This window comes from Erpetoichthys calabaricus, chromosome 8 (assembly GCF_900747795.2).
Source record: "Erpetoichthys calabaricus chromosome 8, fErpCal1.3, whole genome shotgun sequence".
Lineage (NCBI taxonomy): Eukaryota > Metazoa > Chordata > Cladistia > Polypteriformes > Polypteridae > Erpetoichthys > Erpetoichthys calabaricus.
The window spans coordinates 22,519,160-22,540,532 of NC_041401.2; the positions used below are offsets into that span (position 1 = coordinate 22,519,160).

Genomic DNA, 21,373 nt, shown 5'->3' on the forward strand with positions numbered 1-21,373 from the left:
GGGGATTCTTGCCACTTTATTATTGTTCGGTAAGTGCCATGTAGTAAATTTTTCACCTTGAAAGTTAGTTGTACAGTAAAAATCGATGGCTATTTCAATGGATATCTGTAAAGGTAAAACTAAAAGCTGGCCCGCAGGCCCGGCATGGATGTTTAGAATTTTTTAAATCCTCGACAGGATTCTGGTCTATTATGAAATTTAAATCGTGGACAAATTGTTACCCTCAAGAGCCTGAACTGAGTCACTTTGACCCAATGTCTCTGCAAATTCATTTTTTCTTACTCTGTTTTGTAAGAGAATTGAGAAATTTTGTGTATTTCATTGTTAGGTTTTCTGCATTAAGTGCACTTTTCAGACCATTGCTGTTGAATGTTGATGTTACATAGTTTGATGTTAATCTCGAGTTGTTACGATACTACGGTTTTATTATTATTCATGTTCAATAAAGGCAGGGCTGGTTGCGTCTCAAGCAATTAAGGCTCCTTGGTCGGTCTAAGTGCGCATGTACGGTGAGTGTCGAATGCACATGCACCAATGCCGAGAAAAAATAGGCCTTTTTTGCGCTGCAGCATCAGGCCCAATTTCATCTTAATCCGGCCCTGGCTATAAGGACAGACTATAGAAAACTGGCACCATAGACTAACCCTGTCAGGTTCAGACTCATAACTTTCTGAACCCCCTTCATATTTTATGGGATGTACTTGACTGCTTTTGTAACACTTTATATCAAGCTAGCTGTAACATCAGACTAAAAACTGGCATTGAAAATGGCCTGACAGATAGACTGACATTCTGTTTTCTTTTCACAGCTACTTGTTTTTTTCAGACTGGGATAGCCTGAATGGAGAGCCTGGCCTTGAGAGAGCCTTTATGGATGGGACAAATCGCTATGAATTGGTCAAAAGCAAACTGGGCTGGCCTATCGGTGTAACCGTTGATATTGTGTCTCAGAGAGTCTACTGGGTGGACTGTCGTTATGATTACGTTGAGACTGTTACCTATGATGGTCTTTACAGGTAAAAAGGGTGGGACTGGGAATTTAGGGGGTATTGAGAGTGCTTATGGCTTGGAAGAGTGTCACTTGATTATGGGCAGCACTGTTGCTCTACACACATAACGTTGCCATGTTCATTACTTTTATTATTATGCTGTTGTTCAGTAATCTCAGTGCTGATTGTTAAGACGCATCGTCAGTACTCCTTTTATAGATGTACAGTGCATATAGACACAGGAAGTAGAGGTGTGAGGAACCTCATCAGAACTGGCTGATTTTAAGAATGGTGTCTCAAAAGGGTCAGTGCTGGGGCCGCTGCTATTTTTAATCATATATAAATGATTTGGATAGGAATATAAGTAACACACTGGTTAAGTTTGCAGATGATACCAAGATAAGTGGATTGGCAGTTAATTTTGAATCCGTTATATCATTTTAGAGGGAACTGGACAGCAGACAGGCTTGGGCAGATTTATAGCTGATGAAATTTGATGCAAGTCAATGTAAAGAATTACATGTAGGAAGTAAAAATGTTTGATTTGAGTACACAATGTAAGGTTGAAATTTGAAAGTACGGTGTATAAGGACCTGGAAGTCATCTTACTATATAAAAGCGGTCGGGATTGTCCTTCCGTCTCATGAGTACAAAGCGTAGCGCGGTATTCCGCTTATCACAGACTTAGTACTTGTGGCTTGCGGTACGAAGCGACGCGATGTGAGCAGAGTTCTGGTGCTCCCATCATTCCCTTGCTTTTGTGCGCGATACGCTGGAAAAATAGACAAAATTATGTCTCTGGAAATAATTAATGTTGATGGAGTATAAATGCCTCACCGCGTAGTAAATATCAGGGGAGATGGTGCTTGCTTATTCTCATCTATAGCTTATTTAGTGCATGAAACGCCGTCTTTAGCGGTACAGATTTGGGCTGACATTGTACGACATGTTATAAGTAATTGGTCAAGGTTTCAGCCATTTACAATGATGCCGTCAGGAATCTCTTATACAAATGAGCTTCAGTATCTCACTGAAATGTCAAACTTATGGTACCATTTCTGAGCTAATGGCAACGGGAGAGTTGTTCCCCTATGAGTTTCAAGTATATTATTATGGAGTCCTACACTCCAAGTTTGGACAGGCACTCGAGGGGATAAAAAAACTTAGGTTTTCGGGAGATGTTATGAATGGGCACTTTGATGTTCTCATTCCCTACACTTACATGCCTGATGTACACATGGAGCGCACACAAATTGAGGATGAAAGTCGGTCGCCTTAAAAGGCGGGTGAGCCTAGTAATAGACTATCAACTGCCAGACAGTGTTCAGAAGCCATTAAGTAGGTTAACAGAATGTCAGGTTATATAGCGCCTTGATGTGTGGAGTTCAAGTTACAGGAGGTTCTGCTCAAGCTTTATAACACACTGGTGAGGCCTCATCTGGAGTTATGTGTGCAGTTTTGGTCTCCTGGCTACAGAAAGGACATAGCAGCACTAGAAAAGGTCCAGAGAAGAGCAACTAGGCCGATTGAGGGGCTCAAGTTATGAGGAAAGATTTAAAGAGCTGAGCCTTTACAGTTTAAACAAAAGAAGATTAAGAGGAGACCTGACTGAAGTGTTTAAAATTATGAAGGGAATTAGTCCAGGGGATCGAGAAAAATGAGTTCAAGAACACAGGGACACAATTGGAAACTTGTTAAGGGGAAATTGACACAATCATTAAGAATTTTGATTTTTCACACAGAGAACTAGAGCCATGGAATAAGTGACCAAGTAGTGTGGTAGACAGTAGGACTTTAGGGAGTTAAAAACTCGACTTGATGTTTTTTTTTAGAAGAATTTAGTGGATAAGACTGGTGGGCTTTGTATGGCTGAATGGCCTGTTCTCGTCCAGATTGTTCTAATGTTCTAATAAAAAGTATTCATTCCCTGAAAGTTTTCAGATTTTGCTGTTAAATAACACTGAATCACAGTGGACTTAAATGGTGACGATAGAAAAAGACTCCTTAATGTCAAAGTGACAACAGATCTCTGTAAAGTGGGCCAAATTAATTGGAGAGCATGGTCGTATTGAGTATTGATTAGTATACAGTATGTATGTAAGAATTTCACTGTTCTTTATATAATAATAATAATAATAATAATAATTCATTAAGTGAAAATAATGACCTTATAAACCTGTAAACCATCTATTAATCAGGGAGTTTTTTACAAGCTCAACTAATGTATATTTATTCTTAGGCTTGGATGTGTGCAGTGTTCAGTGGATTCAGAAAGCCTTCAGAACCCTTACTTTTCTACACATTTTATTGTGTTGTAGGTTTAATTTTTAAGTTATAAATTTGCCATTTTTGCCCGTCAATCTACACTCAATAACATATAAGAACAAAATTAAAATGTGTTCAGAATGGTTTGCTAATTTATTAAAAGTCAAAAACTGAAATCTCTCATTTGTGTAAGTATGAGAGCAGAGATCAGAAGCCTCTTCTCAGTAAAAGACACACTTAGAGCCTGCTTAGAGTTTTTAAAAAGGACTCTTTGGTCTGATGAAATTAGGGTTAGTGTCATGTTAGGAGGACCCCGGGTGTCACTCGTCACCTGAACAATACCATTCCATGGAGGTGGCAGCATCATGCTGTGGATTTGGTTTTCGGTGGCAGGAGCTCGTACAGAGATGTCCTTAATGAAAACCTGCACCATTGCAACACTCCTCTAATCTGGGCTTAATGACAGAGTGGCCACATAGAAGCCTATTTTCATTATAAGACACTTGGAAGACTACTTGGAGTTTGCAAAAAGGCGCCTAAAGTACCCTCAGATTATGAGAAACAAGATTCTCTGCTGTAATGAAGGGTTAGAGATGTCTGGAGGAAACCAGGCACCGCTCCACTCTTGTGCAATACCAATCCAACTGTGAAGCATGGCGGTGGCACCATCATGCTGTGGGGTTTGTGACTGGTAGACTAGATACGGCTGAGGAACAGCTGAATGGAGCAAAGTACAGAGATGTCCTTATTGAAAACCTGCTCCAGAACACTCTGGACCCCAGACTGAGCCAAAGGCTAACCACTCAACAGGACAAGGACCCGAAGCAGAAAGCAAGGATTGGGCTGAGGAACAATGGGAAGACCTGAAAACAGCTGTCCACCAATGATCCTCATCCAGCATGACAGAGCTTGAGAGGATCTGCAGAACAGAACATCAGGAAATCACCAAATCCCAGGCGTGCGAAGCTTGTTACGCCAAACCCAAGAAGATTCCAAGCTGTAGTCACTGCCAAGGCTGCTTCAATTAATTGACATGTTAAGGGTCAGAATACTTGTGTCAATGTGATATTTCAGTTTTTTTATTTTTAATAACTTTGCATAAGTTTCTGAAAGGGTGGCACAGTGGAAGCGCTGCTGCCTCGCAGTTAGGAGACCTGGGTTCGCTTCCCGGGTCCTCCTTGCGTGGAGTTTGCATGTTCTCCCTGTGTCTGCATGGGTTTCCTGTGGGTACTCCAGTTTCCTCCCACAGTCCTAAGACATGCAGGTTAGGTGCATTGGCGAGCCTAAATTGTCCTTAGTGTGTGTGTGTGTGTGCACCCTGAGGTGGGCTGGCACCTTGCCCGGGGTTTGTTTCCTGCCTTGTGCCCTGTGTTGGCTGGGATTGGCTGCAGCAGACCCCCATGACCCTGTAGTTAAGATATAGCGGGTTGGATAATGGATGGATGGAAGTTTCTGAAATCCAATTTTTGCTTTTATCATTTTGGGTTTTTGAGTGTTCCTTGATGAGGATAAAAATAATTTTAGTACAAGGCAAAATTTATAAAAAGTGCAAGGCTCTGCATACTTTCTGAATCCACGGCATTTCTTAATCAAACTGCAAGTTTCTACTGTATGGCTCCATGAATCCCCTGGTGGCCAAACAGTCTGTATATGAGGTGTCTTGTATTGGCCTCAACTGAATTGGCTGACTCAATCCTCATCAGGGCTTCCTTCTACAATATGGAAAATTATTAGTCCGGGTGTAATTTGATCACATTGGTGCTTCTGAACTTGTCTGAGTTTTTTCCAAGCTCTTCTTGACAGCTGTCAACACTGCATTCCTGTTTCTTCTCGCACTCCAGCTTTCACTTTATTCTGCTTCTGAGTCTGTTAGTCTGATAATGTATTTAAGCTTTGCAAACCTACATGCAGTTTGTAATCTTCTCCTTCTTCTTTCGGCTGCTCCCGTTAGGTGTTGCCACAGCGGATCATCTCCTTCCATATCTTTCTATCCTCTGCATCTTGTTCTGTCACCCCCATCACCTGCATGTCCTCTCTCACCACATCCATAAACCTTCACTTAGACCTTCCTCTTTTCCTTTTGCCTGGCAGCTCTATCCTTAGCATCCTTCTCCCAATATACCCAGCATATCTCCTCTGCACGTGTCCAAACCAACACAATCTCGCCTCTCTGACTTTGTCTACCTACCCCAAACTTGAGCTGACCCTCTAATGTCCTCATTTCTAATCCTGTCCATCCTCATCACACTCAATGCAAATCTTAGCATCTTTAACTCTGCCACCTTCAGCTCTGTCTCCTGCTTTCTGGTCAGTGCCACCGTCTCCTGCCCATATAACATAGTTGGTCTCACTACCGTCCTGTAGACCTTCCCTTTCACTCTTGCTGATACCCATCTGTCACAAATTACTCCTGACACTCTTCTCCACCAACTCCACCCTGCCTGCACTCTCTTTTTCACCTCTCTTCCACAATCCCCATTACTTTGTACTGTTGATCCCAAGTATTTAAACTCCTCCACCTTTGCCAACTCTACTCCCAGCATCCTCACCATTCCACTGACCTCCCTCTCATTCACACACATGTATTATGTCTTGTTCATACTGACCTTCATTCGTCTCCTCTCCAGAGCATACAGTATCTTCACCTCTCCAGGGTCTCCTCAACCTACTCCCTACTATCGCTACAGATCACAATGTCATCAGTAAACATCACAGTCCATGGGGACTCCTGTCTAATCTCATCTGTCAGTTTGTAATATAAAAATTAAATCATTGACCACAAGGTTTGACTGATTTAATACTTACACGGTGTCTTATTTATTATTATTTTGGGCTGACGCCTTTATCCAAAGTGACTTCCAAACATGTGTATGTTCATTCAAGTGTCCTGTCAGTCATTTTACATCCAGCTAGAGCATGATGATCATGACATGTTACCTTTATTCATCATCTGTTTTATTTATTTTTTCCCTTAGGAAAACTGTGATGTATGGCGGTTCATTAATTCCCCACCCCTTTGGACTAAGCATGTTTGAGCATTATGTCTATTATACTGACTGGACCAGGATGGCAGTAATGAGGGCTAATAAATTCTCTGAGAGCAGCCCACAAGTCGTCTTTCCTTCCCCTCTAACACCCTATGGTGTGACGGTCTACCATTCCCTACGACAGCCTTTTGGTGAGTAGATACATTTTTTAAAATCAGTTAAGACAATTCAAGTCATGGGAGCCTCGAGTATACCCTGGCAGCACTGGTTATTAGGCCAAAAACAGCACTGAATCGGGGGTCTGTCCATTGAATGGCTGGTGAACAAAAGATATCAACCATTTACATGTGCTTCAATAATGTGATTATTCACAGAAACCCAATTTCTAAAGTGTCATATAAACTCTCATTCTGATTGGGGGAAACAAGTTATTGGCCTCTGAGAAACCTGATTAGCAGAAGTCTATTTCTCTGTGAATAATCCAATCGTGTGGCCATGTGAATCCATAACCGGGTTACCGTTAAGGCTTTTGTGGTCTGTGCAGTGTCACAAACTTGACCACAAGTCATAGCAAGATTTGGGGCAGCCACCCGTATAATTGGTATTCTGGCTGCAAAATCGTAAAAATGTTACACAGCACTAATGTGCAGAAAACCGAGTCTAAAACAGAAAGGGGAAGACGGGAAGTGAGGTCAAAGGGGTCGGGCTCATAAGGTTCTTCAGCCATAGGCTCGAGCCCGGACGTAACATCAAAGGGGCTGGAGCCAGCAAGGTCATCTTCCATAGTCTCGGACCCGGAAGTGATGTCAAGAGGGCCAGGTGAAATCTCCCGTGAATGGTCTGCAGGAAAGGGAGAAAAAGCGTCAGTGCACTCTGCCACATCCCGGTCTGATGCGGAATTGGCCTTACTCAAGCCCTTTAGCTGCCTCCCATGCACACGTGTGTGACAGCAGGTACGTCACGCTTTGTCAGCATACGCATGTTATTTGCTTCACACATGTTTTCAGTGTCCATAAAATACATTTCCAAACGCTAAAGTTTGGGCATTCATATTATTCCTTCTCCTGGCTGAAATAATCTTTCTCAGTATTTCAGGGTCTGAATAGTTGAGTCATTAGGTTGTTTATTTTTAATAAATTTGCAAAAATTTCTAAAATCCTGTTTTTGATTTGTCATACCAGGGCGTTGAATGTTGCTTGATGTAAGAAAAAAAATAATTTATAACAATTTTAGCACAAGGCTGCAATATAATGAAATGTGAGAAACGTGAAGGGATCTGAATAATTTCTGATTCCATTGTATGAGTATCATGTCCTGGAGCAGGAGAGAACAGCATCTTCACCTTAACACCTTCAGTTTCCAAAAACCCTTTAAAATGCCCATGTCCTTCTTTGGTAAACCTTCGTTACATTCAAGCCAATTTTTTGTTATTATATATTTCTCAAAGAAATTAAGGGAACACTTAGTCATCCCAGTCTAACAGCAAGTCATCTAAGCTTCAGGGATAATCATACAATGGAATCAACTTCACCTGCTTTGGTGCAAATGAAGATGACAACATGTACCCTGGGGAGGCAACGGCAAGACAAACCCCCTCTAAAAAGGGAAAGGGGGCCACAGACAATATTGCTCTCTTCTTATCCTTCCTGACTGATTCTTCTCTAGTTTTACGTTTTGTCCCTGTCCTTCTGGTAGCATGAGGTGGTACCTGCAGCTCATTCAGATTGCACAGGTAGTGGAGCTCCTCCAGTAGGGCACATCCATACCTGCCATCACAAGAAGGTCTCAAGAGCATGGAGGAGATACCAGGAGATGGGCCATTACATGAGAAGAGGTGGGGGAGTGCAGGCCAGTCAATGGCATCAATGCCTTCATCATTCAGGAACTGTCTACACACTCTGGTCACATGAGGCTGGGCACCAGTAAGAACCCAAAGAAAACTGCAACCTAAGGTCTGACAATCTCTCTAAGGATCAGCAGTCAGGGTGCCATTGCCTAGCACAAGGAGGTCTGTGAGACCCTCAAATATATTCCTCCCCAGGACATTGCTGACCCACCGCCAAGCCGGTCATTTTGGATGTTGTTCTAGGCTGCATAACGTTCACCACAACATCTCCAGACTCTGTCAGATGTGCTCAGTGTGAACCTGCTCTCTTCTGTGAAGTGAATGGGGCGCCAATGGCAGAGCTGAGAATTGTGTATACTTTGGCGAATGCCAATCAAGCTACATGGTGATGGGATGTGAGCACAGGTCCCAATAGAGGTCTTCAGGCTCTCATGCTACCCTCATGGAGTCTGTTTGTGGCAGTTGGGTCAGAAACATGCACACCAGTGGCCAGCTGCAGGTCATTTTGTAGGGCTCTAGCAGTGTTCCTCCTCACACAAAGGAGCAGATGCCAGACCTACTGCTGGGTTGATGCCCTTCTTCGGCCCTGTCCAGCTTTCCTTTTGTAACAGCTTGTCTCCTGGTATCTCTGCCATACTCATGAGACTGTGCTGGGATACACTGACAGCACGTATGGATGTGCCATTCTGGAAGAACTGGACTATCTCTGCATCCTGAAATGGCTTCAAGTTCCGCCTCATGCTACCAGTAGTGACAAGGACAAAACACAAAACTAGAGGAGGATCAGTCAAGAAGGATATGGAGAGAGCAATAATTGTCTGTGGCCACCATTCCACTTTTTGGGGCTTGTCTTGGTGTTGCCTCTCCAGTGCACTCCTTGTCACTTTCATTTGTGCCAAAGCAGGTGAGGCTGATAATAATAATAATAATAATAATAATAATATTAATTCTTCATATTTATATAATGCTTTTTTCACTACTTGACTCACAATCGCTTATGCTTCCTAATTGGACAGATTGATATCCCTGAAGCTTAAATGACTTGGTGATAGACTGTGATGATTAAGTGTTTCCTTAATTTTTTTGAGCGGTATAATTTATAGCACAAAGGAAAACATTTGTTTCTAGTCCCAGTGGCACAGAAATGTACAGTGGCACTGCAATACAGGGTGGACTGACACAGGAGACACAGATTACTAAAAGCAAGTTTGCAGCACATGATTCACGCCTCACTGGCAGTACAGTTAACAGCAGCAGGGCACCAAACCACAAAACTAAGGGTCAAAATTTGTTAAAGTTCAATGAATCTGCTAAACTGAAAACTCTAATGGGCACTATATGATGTGGCAGTGTATCTGTGGTGTAGCTGTTTGAGGATTAACAAGAAAATGTGTTTTGATTGGGCTTTTTTATGTCAAAAGTGAGAAATCCTTGTGGCAATAATAAAGGAGGCTGTGAGCAGATCTGCGTTCTGAGTCACAGGACAGACAATGATGGTCTCGGATACCGGTGTAAATGTCGAATGGGCTTTGACCTTCATCCTGATGGAAAGCGTTGTGTTGGTAAGTGAAACTAATATGTACAATTTAATTATTAGGATGCTAAGCTTTAGTGTAAATTTAGAGTGGACACCTTCAGATATACTGGCCTTCAAGGAATACTCCTCCCAAAAATGATACTTTTTATATGTTTCTAACCCAGTGTGTTTTGTAGAGATTAGAACATTAGAACAATTTCGACGAGAGCAGGCCATTCAGCCCAACACAACTTGCCAGCGCTATCCACTACATTTTTGAAAGTTCTTAAAATTCTACTGTCTACCAATGAGCAATAAAAATTTTTCATTTTTCATTTTCTTGGAGAATGAAGATAAAAAAAAGTTTATGATATATTACAGCTCAATGGTGACCAATTCTGTAAAACAGCAAATGATATAAGAAACATCCATGAAAAAGAAACAAATGTCAAGTTGCTCATGTCACAGAATGCACATGTCTAAAATCCAGTTGTTTTCTCACAGCATCCAAAACCCATACATTTATTCCTAAAATATTGTTTAAAAATCAGCACACATCATAAGTGGAAAACACAAATCACCTTAGACTGACATTTTACCTCGAACACAGACCTTTTGACCAATGAAAGATGAGAAAAGGCAGATCTTTAATTAAAAAAATCAGTTCCATGTGCATTTCCCATTTATGAGGTGTGCTGATTTATCCAGAAGTACTTACAGTTATGCGCCAACTTACAGGTCCATTTAGGACCGGCCATTTGGCTGTATATCAGATTGGCTTTATGTTGGTTACAGAGTGGACAGGTTATTGCAATTCAGGCTCTGTGGGTGTGGTGTGGTTCTGCTGATACGAAGTTTCACAAACCGATATTCAAGTCTCGGTGTCCAAACACCTGGTCCATGTAAGGAAGTGTTCCTCAAACATTGGGTCATGCCATTGGTGGGTCGTATCTTGCCGTTGTTGGTTCATATGTGAATCGGTTTGGTTTTGCCTAAGCCAACATTTCTTAAACTATGGGTCTCGATACAAAATGGGTCACGAGTATCCACTGTTAGGCCCTGAGTTATTGTAGTATTTGATGGTAATGGTTCACAGATGCTCCCAACTATCTTCCTTAATCAACCCACAACTGATGATTGTCTGCAGTTCTCCAAAGGGGACGCCAACTGCCAACCGCTCTATGGATCGGCTCTGATTCTCCCAGCACTGACGATCATCCCTGCATTCAACAAGGAATGTCAAAGACACTAAAAAGGGCAAGATTGGGTCGCAACAAAAAAAAGTTTAAGAAACACAGGCCTAAATAATCACCAACACTGCACAATATATTTTTAAGTGAGCTCGTTTCACCAAAGGGGATCCCCAAATGTGCTTGGTTCATCAAGGAGATGCTTTGAAAAGTTTCAAAAGGCAAAACTGGGTCACGGAAACAAAAAGGTCGAAAAACACTGGTGTAACAAAGGCAGTATGGCCCAAATGCATAACAATTAGCCATGTGGAGCTGCACCGAATAAAAGAAACCTTAAAGGGCCCTCCAAGAGTCAGAAAACATTTGAGGCTTTGTGAAATAATAATAATAATAATAGCAATATTAACACAAGATTTATTAATGTGGCTGGTTACGGAAATTTCTATAACATTATTTCCCCATTCTTTCTCTAAGGCCCTCAGCCCTAAGTATAAATTGCATTCCAACAGCATCATCAACCACTTTATAACATCAGCAATATAAATAGGATTTAACAATTTTTTAGCAAAAACTGCATGTGTTTTGCATGTTGTGAGCAAACGACTGGATAGTTGACATTATCTGACACGAGTCATGTGAGGTTTTTTTTCTTTTTCCCATGGCCGTTTTTTGTGTCATTTGCCATTGTAAAGCATAGGTCACCATTGGATTGCATTATATCATAAACATTTTCATTTTTGTTATCCATGAATACGAGATTAAATATTTTGCTCGTCATCACTACAAAACACAAGGGGTAAGTAACACACACAAAATATATATATCATTTTTGGGTGGAGTATTCTCTAAGGTTGTAAAAATCAATCGTGAAATGAATAGCCTGGATTTGTTTTATGGGATCCACAAACAGATCGCAGAAATGGATTGTCTTTATTGTATAGTATCTGCCATTATGTCAAGGGCTTCTCCACCAGTGTTTTCATTTTTTGTTTGTCCCTTTTGGCAGCTCTCAGTCAGTTCCTGCTGTTTTCATCCCAGTTGGCAATACGGGGGATACCCTTTAACCTCTCGACTCAGGAAGACGTTGTCCTGCCTATTATTCACAGCCCTTCCTATTTTGTGGGAGTCGATTACAGCGCAGAAGATGAGACCATTTTCTTTTCTGACACAGCAAGGGATGTGATTTACAAACAGAAACTTGACGGAACAGGTTGGTGGTCAAATTCTCGTACTTATGGTAGAGTACATTAAGGACTGCTTAAGTGGCAAAATTGTACATATCACTCACCTACTTACCTTGTTCTTCCACTTGAATGTTTTTAATCATAAAAATTTGTTTTCCTGTGTTTGGTGTGTGAAATAAAATGTAGTCAGCAGCAATGAGGACCCATTTTTATTGGCAATTGTTTTTTGTAAGTGTTAAACAAGATGAACATCATCATCATCACCTAAAAGTCTCACAAGATACCATTAGTTTAGTTTCAGTCGACAATTTCTGGCTGGATTTGCATACATCTGCATACAGCAGATATTGCCATACCAGATGGGAATCTGCAAGGATGGCCAAAAGCCAACCATTATATTAAAACAAGGGGATTACAAGAATAAGAAGTGAGGCAATGTAACAAAAACTAAGGTACAAACAGAACTGTTAATCACGAAATCACATTTGAACAGGATTTCAGGCATGTAACAAGCTGCTGCTAAGGTGTTGTATTATGTGGAATATGACCCGGACACAGAAAGGCAGACACGTTAGATTTCTCCATTACACAAAGTCACTCTCACAAACCCCAATACCCCAGAGTCCTTGGCCAACACAATGCCTTCTCTCTCAGTCTTCAGACCGCCTCCTTCTCCCCTCCAGAGACCTCGTCTAACTACGCTCCCAACTCAAGTCCTCCTCTGAAGGGAGGCGGCCCCTTTAAATAAGCACCCGGATGTGCTCCAGGTGCATCCCCGGAAATCTCCCACCGACATGCCCCTGTGTGGTGGAAGTGCCGGCTGTATCCCCGGAGGCACTCCGGGTGTCCCTGTTCCTCTTCCCCCAGCACTTCCTGGTGTGGCGGAAGTGCTGAGGTCCAGGGTCCTCCAGGTATTGAGGTGCCCCCCTGGCGGTGACCACGGGCCCCTACAGGGTCGAGCTTCCCAGCTCTGTACCCATGGCCCCCAGAGCGGTCGCCCCCTCGAGGTCTGGAGGAGGCACAAGCCCTCCTCCGGTCTTCTCGGGCGTCCCGGCTGGGTACCACCCCCATCTGGGCACCACAATGCACTGTAAGAAGTACCTCCTGTCATCCTCTGGAAAAGGGGCACAGCCTACTGAGAACTCATCTGGCACACCATGATAATTCTCACACTTAAATTTTGTGGCCAGTGTCCCTGAATTGCTTTGACTGATTCAGAAATTGTAACTGTTAATAGCTGTGATCTCTCTCCTCCCCAGCCATCTAGTGGGCCACAGCAACAGAAATAATGAAAGTAGCAAATCCCGAAGTGTACGCGAACTTCGCCTCCACCAGAGGATAAGTTACGTCAACCAGGTCTGGAACTGAACTCCACTGGCCCACAATGGTGACATAATCCAGGTCTTTGGCCCTGTGAAATAGATAAAGTGGAGCAGCAATGAGAGCACACCGCTTTCAGTTTGTTGTCCAAGTTGCGTCTCTTTATTCACATTCAATAAAGTCAAAGTTAAAACGTAAAATATTCCAATTTATTGTACACTAACCTGTGAAATAGGTAAAGTGGAGCAGCAATGACAGCACACCGCTTTCAGTTTGTTGTCCAAGTTGTGTCTGAGGGGTGCGCCGAAGTCCGTCCCTTTACTGCAACCCTGACGGAACCACTTCAGTGTGAAACACGTTCCTACCAATTACTGCTCATGCCACACTCCGTTTTCATGGTCCAATCGACAACAGGGACCCTTTGTTTACCAAATAGTATTCACTTTTGGCGATTTATTACATTAATAAGAAAAACTATTGTGGCCACTCTTTTTTTTTTTTTTTTTGAGTGTGCCACATAACCATAGCATATGTTATCAATCCCGATACGAGACGTCTGAAAACAGATTCATTGTACAGAAATGGCAAATCTGCAGACTATAAAGATGCGAATGTTGTGAGGAGAACGTTAAGCTCATTTGAAACAAATTTTAGGGAAAAGAACTCGAAACGAATAAACGTTTTGGTGTCGTGCCGAAAGTATATTCTAGAGCAGGGGTCTGCAAAGTCTGTCCTAGATGGCTGCAGTGGTTGCAGGTTTTTGTTCCAACCCGATTGCTGAATTACAAACTAATCCTTGTCAGTAACAAATCTTATTTAATTTAATGGCTTCTTACTCTTTTCATTCTTCCACCTTAGATTATTTTATCTAGGGTTACCAGACATCCTATATTTCCAGAGGAGGTCCCATATATCTTGCTCGATTTATTTATTTATTCGATCTGTTTTTTAAAAATCCTAATTTGTCCTGTATTTTAAATGGGACTCATTTCTTAATTCACCCCCACAGTAGTGTGCCAGTCATTGTAGTAAAGACACTCTGGAGTGTACATTCTTCAATGTATTAAAACCATCAATCACATCACTTCTATTGCCTGAAGATGGGGCCCGAGTTGCCTCGAAAGCTTGCGTATTCTAATCTTTTTACTTAGCCAATAAAAGGTGTCATTTTGCTTGACTTCTCACTACATTTAAAACAGACAATATCAGACCAATCAGATATTCAGTATTTATGAACTATGAACTGCACAAGTGTGATATAACTGCACTCAAATCGATGTCAGCTTGCTTTAGCCTGATAATCCGTCAATCGGACTACACGCTTGCACACGTTTAACAAAGAGAATTTCAGGGAGAATTGAAATTTCTGAGAAAAGACGTGTTTGGTACAGAGAACAACAAACTGATATACCAGACATGTGGAGGTAGATGTTCTGTTTCCTCTGGAGGACGCGGAGATCTTACTCAGGATGTCAATACCAAAAAACATAAAGACGCAGAAAAGGGTAAGTGTGCCATGTGAGTCAGTACTTGAAGCAGACACAAGTTGTAAAAGCGAGGGGTTGTTTGCACATCATTCAGCAGCATAAATAAAATAAAATCTGAGAATTTGAACTCCCTCAACTCAAGAAATTCAAACAGAATTTTGATTTGCACAATTCAAGGGTATGTTGATAGGATTTTGATTCCTGCACAATAACAACAAACAAGCAAGAATTTAACTGATGCAACGCAATAGCATATAGTCACATATTTCGGACTGGCATTTTGATTTTTGAAAGGATGTGTCAATAGGGTTTCAATACACACTACACAAGAGTAAGCAAGTAGGATTGTGATGCACATGAGCGGGATTGTAATTGACATAACACAATTATGTACAGGGATGGCCTGCTGTCACATCGGTGGCGCTTCTGTCTTACAGTAAGGAGACCTGGGTCCTTCCCTGCATGGAATTTACATGTTCTCTTCATGTCTGTGTGGGTTTCCTCCCACAGTCCAAAGACATGCTGGTTTTGTGAATTTCCCATTGGGATTAATAAAGTATCTATCTATCTATCTATCTATCTATCTATCTATCTATCTATCTATCTATCTATCTATCTATCTATCTATCTATCTATCTATCTATCTATCTATCTATCTATCTATCTATCTATCTATCTATCTATCTATCTATCTATCTATCTATCTATCTATCTCTATCGTTAGGTGGACTGGCATTTCCTACATTGACTCTAGTGGGTGGTTTGGGTGTGTGTTTGTCCTGCGATGGACTGGAGCCCCGTCCAGGGTTTGTTCCTGCCTTGCACACTATGCCAGCTATGATAAGCTCCAGCAGACCCCTCAACCCTCTTCAGGACAAAGTGGGCTAGAAAAGAACTGACTGACTAACAGTTATGTACTAATGGAACTTTGATTGATGTAACACAGGAATGGAGTAGCAGGATTTGACTGACCCAATACAAGAATATGACAATGATATTTTGTTTGATACAAGACAAGAACCAGCAAGTTGGATTTTCCATCCATCCATTATCCAACCCGCTATATCCTAACTACAGGGTCACGGGGGTCTGCTGGAGCCAATTCCAGCCAACATAGGGCGCAAGGCAGGAAACAAACCCCTGGCAGGGCGCACACACACACACACACCCACACACACCCACACACAACCAAACACCAAGCACACACTAGGGACAATTTAGAATCATCAATGCACCTAACCTGCATGTCTTTGGACTGTGGGAGGAAACCCACACAGACATGAGGAGAACATGCAAACTCCACGCAGGGCTACCCACTGTGCCACCGTTTTGCCCAAGTTGGATTTTGACAATAGGAAAACAATGTGCAAATGGGGATTTTATTCACACAACAGTAATATGTGCAAATATTTTAATTTGTGTAACACAGTGAGGTGCAATTCAACACCACATCATGCAAATGTTTAATTTATTTAGCGAGAAATGAACGGGTGTGCGCAATCAAGAAGAGGAAGATGACATAAGTAATCTTTAAGTCTAATAATAATAATAATAATAATAATAATAATCCATCCACCCATCCATTATCCAACCCACTGAATCCGAACACAGGGTCACGGGGGGTCTGCTGGAGCCAATCCCAGCCAACACAGGGCACAAGGCAGGAACCAATCCCGGGCAGGGTGCCAACCCACCGCAGAATAATAATAATAATAATAATAATTTTATTTATATAGCGCCTACATCATACATTTACATGCAACTCAAGGTGCTTTCCACAGATTAATTAACAAAAACAAAGATAGACCACATTTAATTGGATTATTATCATTAATTAATATTATGATAATTCTAATAAATATAAGAATACTATTGTTATTGTTAAGCACTAAAGTGCAAAACAAACCTTCACTTTTATCAGAAAAGGGTTTTCTAATTAAATATTTATACCTTAAGGTTGACAATAGAACAACCAGATCTAATTAATATATATAAAAACAAATCTATACAGTATATATGTACATTTTACCTAGGCATATGTACATGGCAACCCATTGAGTAGAAACAGTTTGATGTTATTAAAGCTAATGAAAAGATACAAAAGCAAATACAAGAGTCCTTAACAGTTTCCATTGATGTAGGATGTACATGAAGTTCTTGATTCTTGAATGTGATTGTTTGACCAGCTGACAAAGAGGAGAGGAAAACAAAAAACTCCTACGATGGGCCATAAGAGAAAAAATAACTTCTGGAGGGTCACAGTCAAAAGATAGAAACGAGGAAATCAAATAGTTAAGTCTGATAATAATCAGTTTCTTCATCGTAGAAGTCAGAATGACCTCGGCCAGCTGGTCGCCCACCCTCCACTGGGCACAATTGATGCAGTTAGCACAGTCAACAATAAATGTCTCCACGGCCTCATGGTTTCCTCCAGTGCCCCAGGTGACTTCAGAACAGAGTGCTTTGAGCAGGTGTGGGTGGCATATAGTGCCACCACACAGGATGGCAGACAAAAACCATAAAAAAGCAATGTATTAATGCTGGGTCCTTATTAACAAATCAAGGAGGTAAACTATTAATCAGATCACTGTATTACTGGGTTTTAAGAAGTTTTTTGAAATGTTCTACAGATTTGGTGTTTTTTTATTAGTAAATTATTCCAAATTAAAATTTTTTAATGCTTTGATCTTGGAATAACGAGCAAACCAGAATTTGCAGATCTAAGACTGCAATTTGGTACATAAAGAAACAGGCATTCTGAGATGTAGTGAGGGACAAGAGAGCCTTATATACAAGTGGAAGAATTTTAAAATTGTTTCTAAGGGACACTTTTTAGTCAATGTAAAGATATTAGTATTGGGGATATACAATCATATTTTTTCCTTTTGGTTGGAATTCTTGCTGCTGCTGCTGCTGCTGCTGCATTCTGGACAAGCTGTAGCCGACTTACGTCCTTCTTGGGTAGTCCTGATAGATGAGCATTGCAGTAATCTAGTAATGCCGTTCTTTATTATATTCTGTAAGTGCCTTGAGCATGGGAAAGGCGCTATATAAATAAAATGTATTATTATTATTATTATTATTATGTTGAAAACATCCATTTTTTAAATAACCTTTTATTTGAATGTTGTTTCCTTTTCTGAGAGTAAGTGCAAGTGAGAACTGCATTGTTTTGGTGTTACCTAGCACATAATACTAACTTATTATAAGAAAAGCAGTTGCAGAAGGACAAAAGTGAAAAGGTATGAAAGGATTAAGCTCTTTGAAATAATACCTCTGGTTTCTCTGTTTAGGCCAGGAAACCCTTGCAGCCAACAGGGTGGAGAGTGTAGAAGATCTGGCTTATGACTGGATATCGAAGAACCTGTACTGGACAGACCCTCGTTATCAATACATCTCGGTGATGAAGCTTGCAGATAAATCCAGAAGAGCGATTATTCAGAACCTTAACAGCCCCCGATCGATAGTTGTGCATCCTGAGATTGGGTAATTTGGGCCAATTGTTCAAATAAAAGTGTCGGTTTTCATTGAAACTTCTTTCAGCCACAGCAACAACAAGAACATTTATTTCTATAGCACATTTTCATATAAACAATGCAGCTCAAAGTGCTTTACAAGATGATATAAAAAGAAGTTAATATAAAACATAAACATACAAGATTAGGCGATAATATTATACAGTATGTAACAAAGAAGAAGGTAAGGTCAGGTGGCCAGGAGGATTGTAAAAAAAAAAGTTGAGTTTTGAAAGTCTCTAAAGTCCTCCTGTCCACCACACTACTTGGTCACTTATTCCAAGTGTCTGTGGATCTCTGTGTAAAGAAAAATGTTTTTGAGAAATTTACTCTGAACAAGTTCCCAACTGTGTCCCCGTGTTCTTCTTGAACTCATTTTAAAGTCACCGTCTCAACTAATCCCCATCATAATTTTAAACACTTCAGTCATGTCACCTCTTAATCTTCTTTTGTTTAAACTACAAAGGCTCAGCTCTTTTAATCTTTCCTCATAACTCATTCCCCTGTACCCCTGAATCAGCCTAGTTGCTCTTCTGTGGACCTTTTCTAGTGCTGCTGTGTCCTTTTTGTAGCCAGGAGACCAAAACTGCACACAGGACTCCAGATGAGGCCTCACCAGTGTGTTATAAAGCTTGAGCAGAATCTCCTGTGACTTGTGCTCCACACATCAAGGCGCTATATAACCTGACATTCTGTTCGCCTTCTTAATGGCTTCTGAACACTGTCTGGCAGTTGATAGTGCAGAATCCACTACGACTCCTTAATCCTTCTCATCAGGTGTACTTTCAGCATTCAAACCTAACATTTTTACTTCCTACATGTAATACAGGGAGATTCACTCGAAAGAGGCCTCAAATATTCTGCAATATTTGTTAGAAAGAAACAATCTGAACAAAACAACATGCAATGCGCTCCTCAGTATATGGAGATTAGAACAAGCCATGATGTTACTGTGTCGGTCCGATGAGGTAGGCGCCGGACAGTCATTGCAACATTTAACCTCCGTTTGCAACTTCTGGGTGCGTACCACCTATACCCCTTCACTCAATCACTTGACTTCTCATCAGGATGGTGCTGTGCAGTATTGAGCAGCACGTCTTCATGATGTGAACCTAATGGGTCACCAATTCTTTTAAGCGATGTCAGAATCAACTGAATGATTGTGAGGTAACGGAAGGTCACTTCCAGCATGATAGAGCAACTTGTCACACATCGGCAAGGAGAATGGCATAAATTGAGTCATTCTTTGGCAACAGGGTTATTTCAAAAGGGGCTTTGGCCACCACGGTCACCGGATCTGACACCACTAGAGTTCTTCCTTTGGGGTATGCTTATGCTCAAAGGAAAAGTCTATCAGAACAAGCCTCACGCTGTGGAAGATTTGAAGGAAAACATCCAACGTGAAATTGCTGCTATTCCCCCTGAGACGCTTGCTGAGACATTCAGGAACATGGAGTGCCGCGTCAAAATGTGTCTGGCAGAAAACGGAAACCACTTCTAGCATCGCATGTAATGCAATCGATTACACATACGTCAAGGTATTGAGCGTACTCTTTTGGTTCAGATTGCTTCATCCTAACAGGAATTACAATAGAATATTCGGGGCCTCTTTCGGGTGAATCTCCCTGTATTTTACATTTACTGACATTAAATTTCATCTTCCATAAATCTGCCCAAGCCTGTATGCTGTTCAAGTCCTTTGTAATGAGTTAAAATTGCTGTGAGTTGTATAATTAAGATTATAAAAGCAAGAAACAGACTAAATACAGATGTATGGCACAGCATATTGGCACAATGATTATTACCGCTGCCTCACTACTCTACTATCCTCTTGGCCACTAACTCTGAAGTTGTGATTTTTTACTTGGTGTTTCAGTTCTTCACATATTTCAGTTCATGCAGTAGGTTACTCAGCACTGGAAAATGGTCCAAAATGGTAGAAGCTAATTTGGAGAATGGACGAGAGAGCTGTGTGCTACAGCTACAATAAATATGTGCCTTGAATTAGTTTCACAGCAATGCCTTATTCTAGTGGTTCCCAAACTCAGTCCTGAGGACCCTCTGTGCCTGCAGGTTTTTATTCCAGCCAAATTCACAATCGGTGCTAATAATTGGTCTCATTTATTTAGGTGATCTTTTTTCCCTTCTCTTATTCCGCCTTTAGAAAAGCACAGCAGCATGATTTTTACATTTATGAAACATTTAGAAATATTTCTACTTTTGCTTTAAATGCTTACCTCTCTTTTGTTGTTGTCCTATTGTTTTGTGTGCAGTTTGCACCCTTCATTGTATCCTAATAATGATAATTAAAACAAACAGAACTCATAGGCAGTTACACAACACTGAATGATGAAAAACTGCAATAACTTTAGCGTAAGACCCACTAATTAGTAGATAATAATAAATTAAACAGTCAGAGCACCTGGAAAAGCAGAATGAAAATCTGTCTGAAAATTGTTAAAAAGTTAAAAAAAATGTCACCTTGTAAGTGTTTAGTACATGTTAATAAAAATTTACCAAACTTAGTTTTGCTATTTCTCCATTGACTCCAAAACACAGACACTAGGAAATAACAGCTCACTTAATTGGAAGGTAGGAGTCCAAATAAAAACAGAAGTTGGTTGGTACAAAAACCTGCAGACACAGTGGGTCCCCAGGACTGAGTTTGGGAAGCACTGCTTTATTCCATCCATCCATCCATTTTCAAACTCGTATATCGTCAGCAGGATCACAGGGAAGATGCAGTCCATCCAAGCTAGCATGGACTGGTGACAGCACTTGGACATGGCACCAGTCCATCACACGGTGAACACACACACAACTTAGCAACACCAATCCAACTAACCTGCACCACTTTCCTTCAACCTTACAGCTTTACTGGTGACTTTTGTTTCTTCTTATTAGCGTTATGTGCTAATTTCACTGGTCAACAAAAAATATTTTTTGTTTGCTTCTGGGAACTTCAGAGCATCTCTTTATTATGTTTTTACACTGATTTCATATATGAAATCAGAATTAAGCTAGCATGTCAGGTTTTTGAAATACACATCGTTGACATTTTGACACTTTTTAAT

At 41.0% G+C, this 21,373-nt stretch overlaps 1 protein-coding gene across 1 annotated transcript in view; it reads left to right on the top strand.

Annotated features, from left to right (window-relative positions):
• lrp2a (low density lipoprotein receptor-related protein 2a) overlaps positions 1–21,373 on the top strand; it is a 357,969-nt gene that overhangs the window by 111,160 nt on the left and 225,436 nt on the right. The window contains 5 exon segments of the mRNA XM_051930710.1: positions 810–1,016; positions 6,230–6,432; positions 9,509–9,649; positions 11,800–12,003; positions 18,078–18,270. Of these exon segments, the coding sequence (XP_051786670.1) occupies positions 810–1,016; positions 6,230–6,432; positions 9,509–9,649; positions 11,800–12,003; positions 18,078–18,270 (948 nt within the window).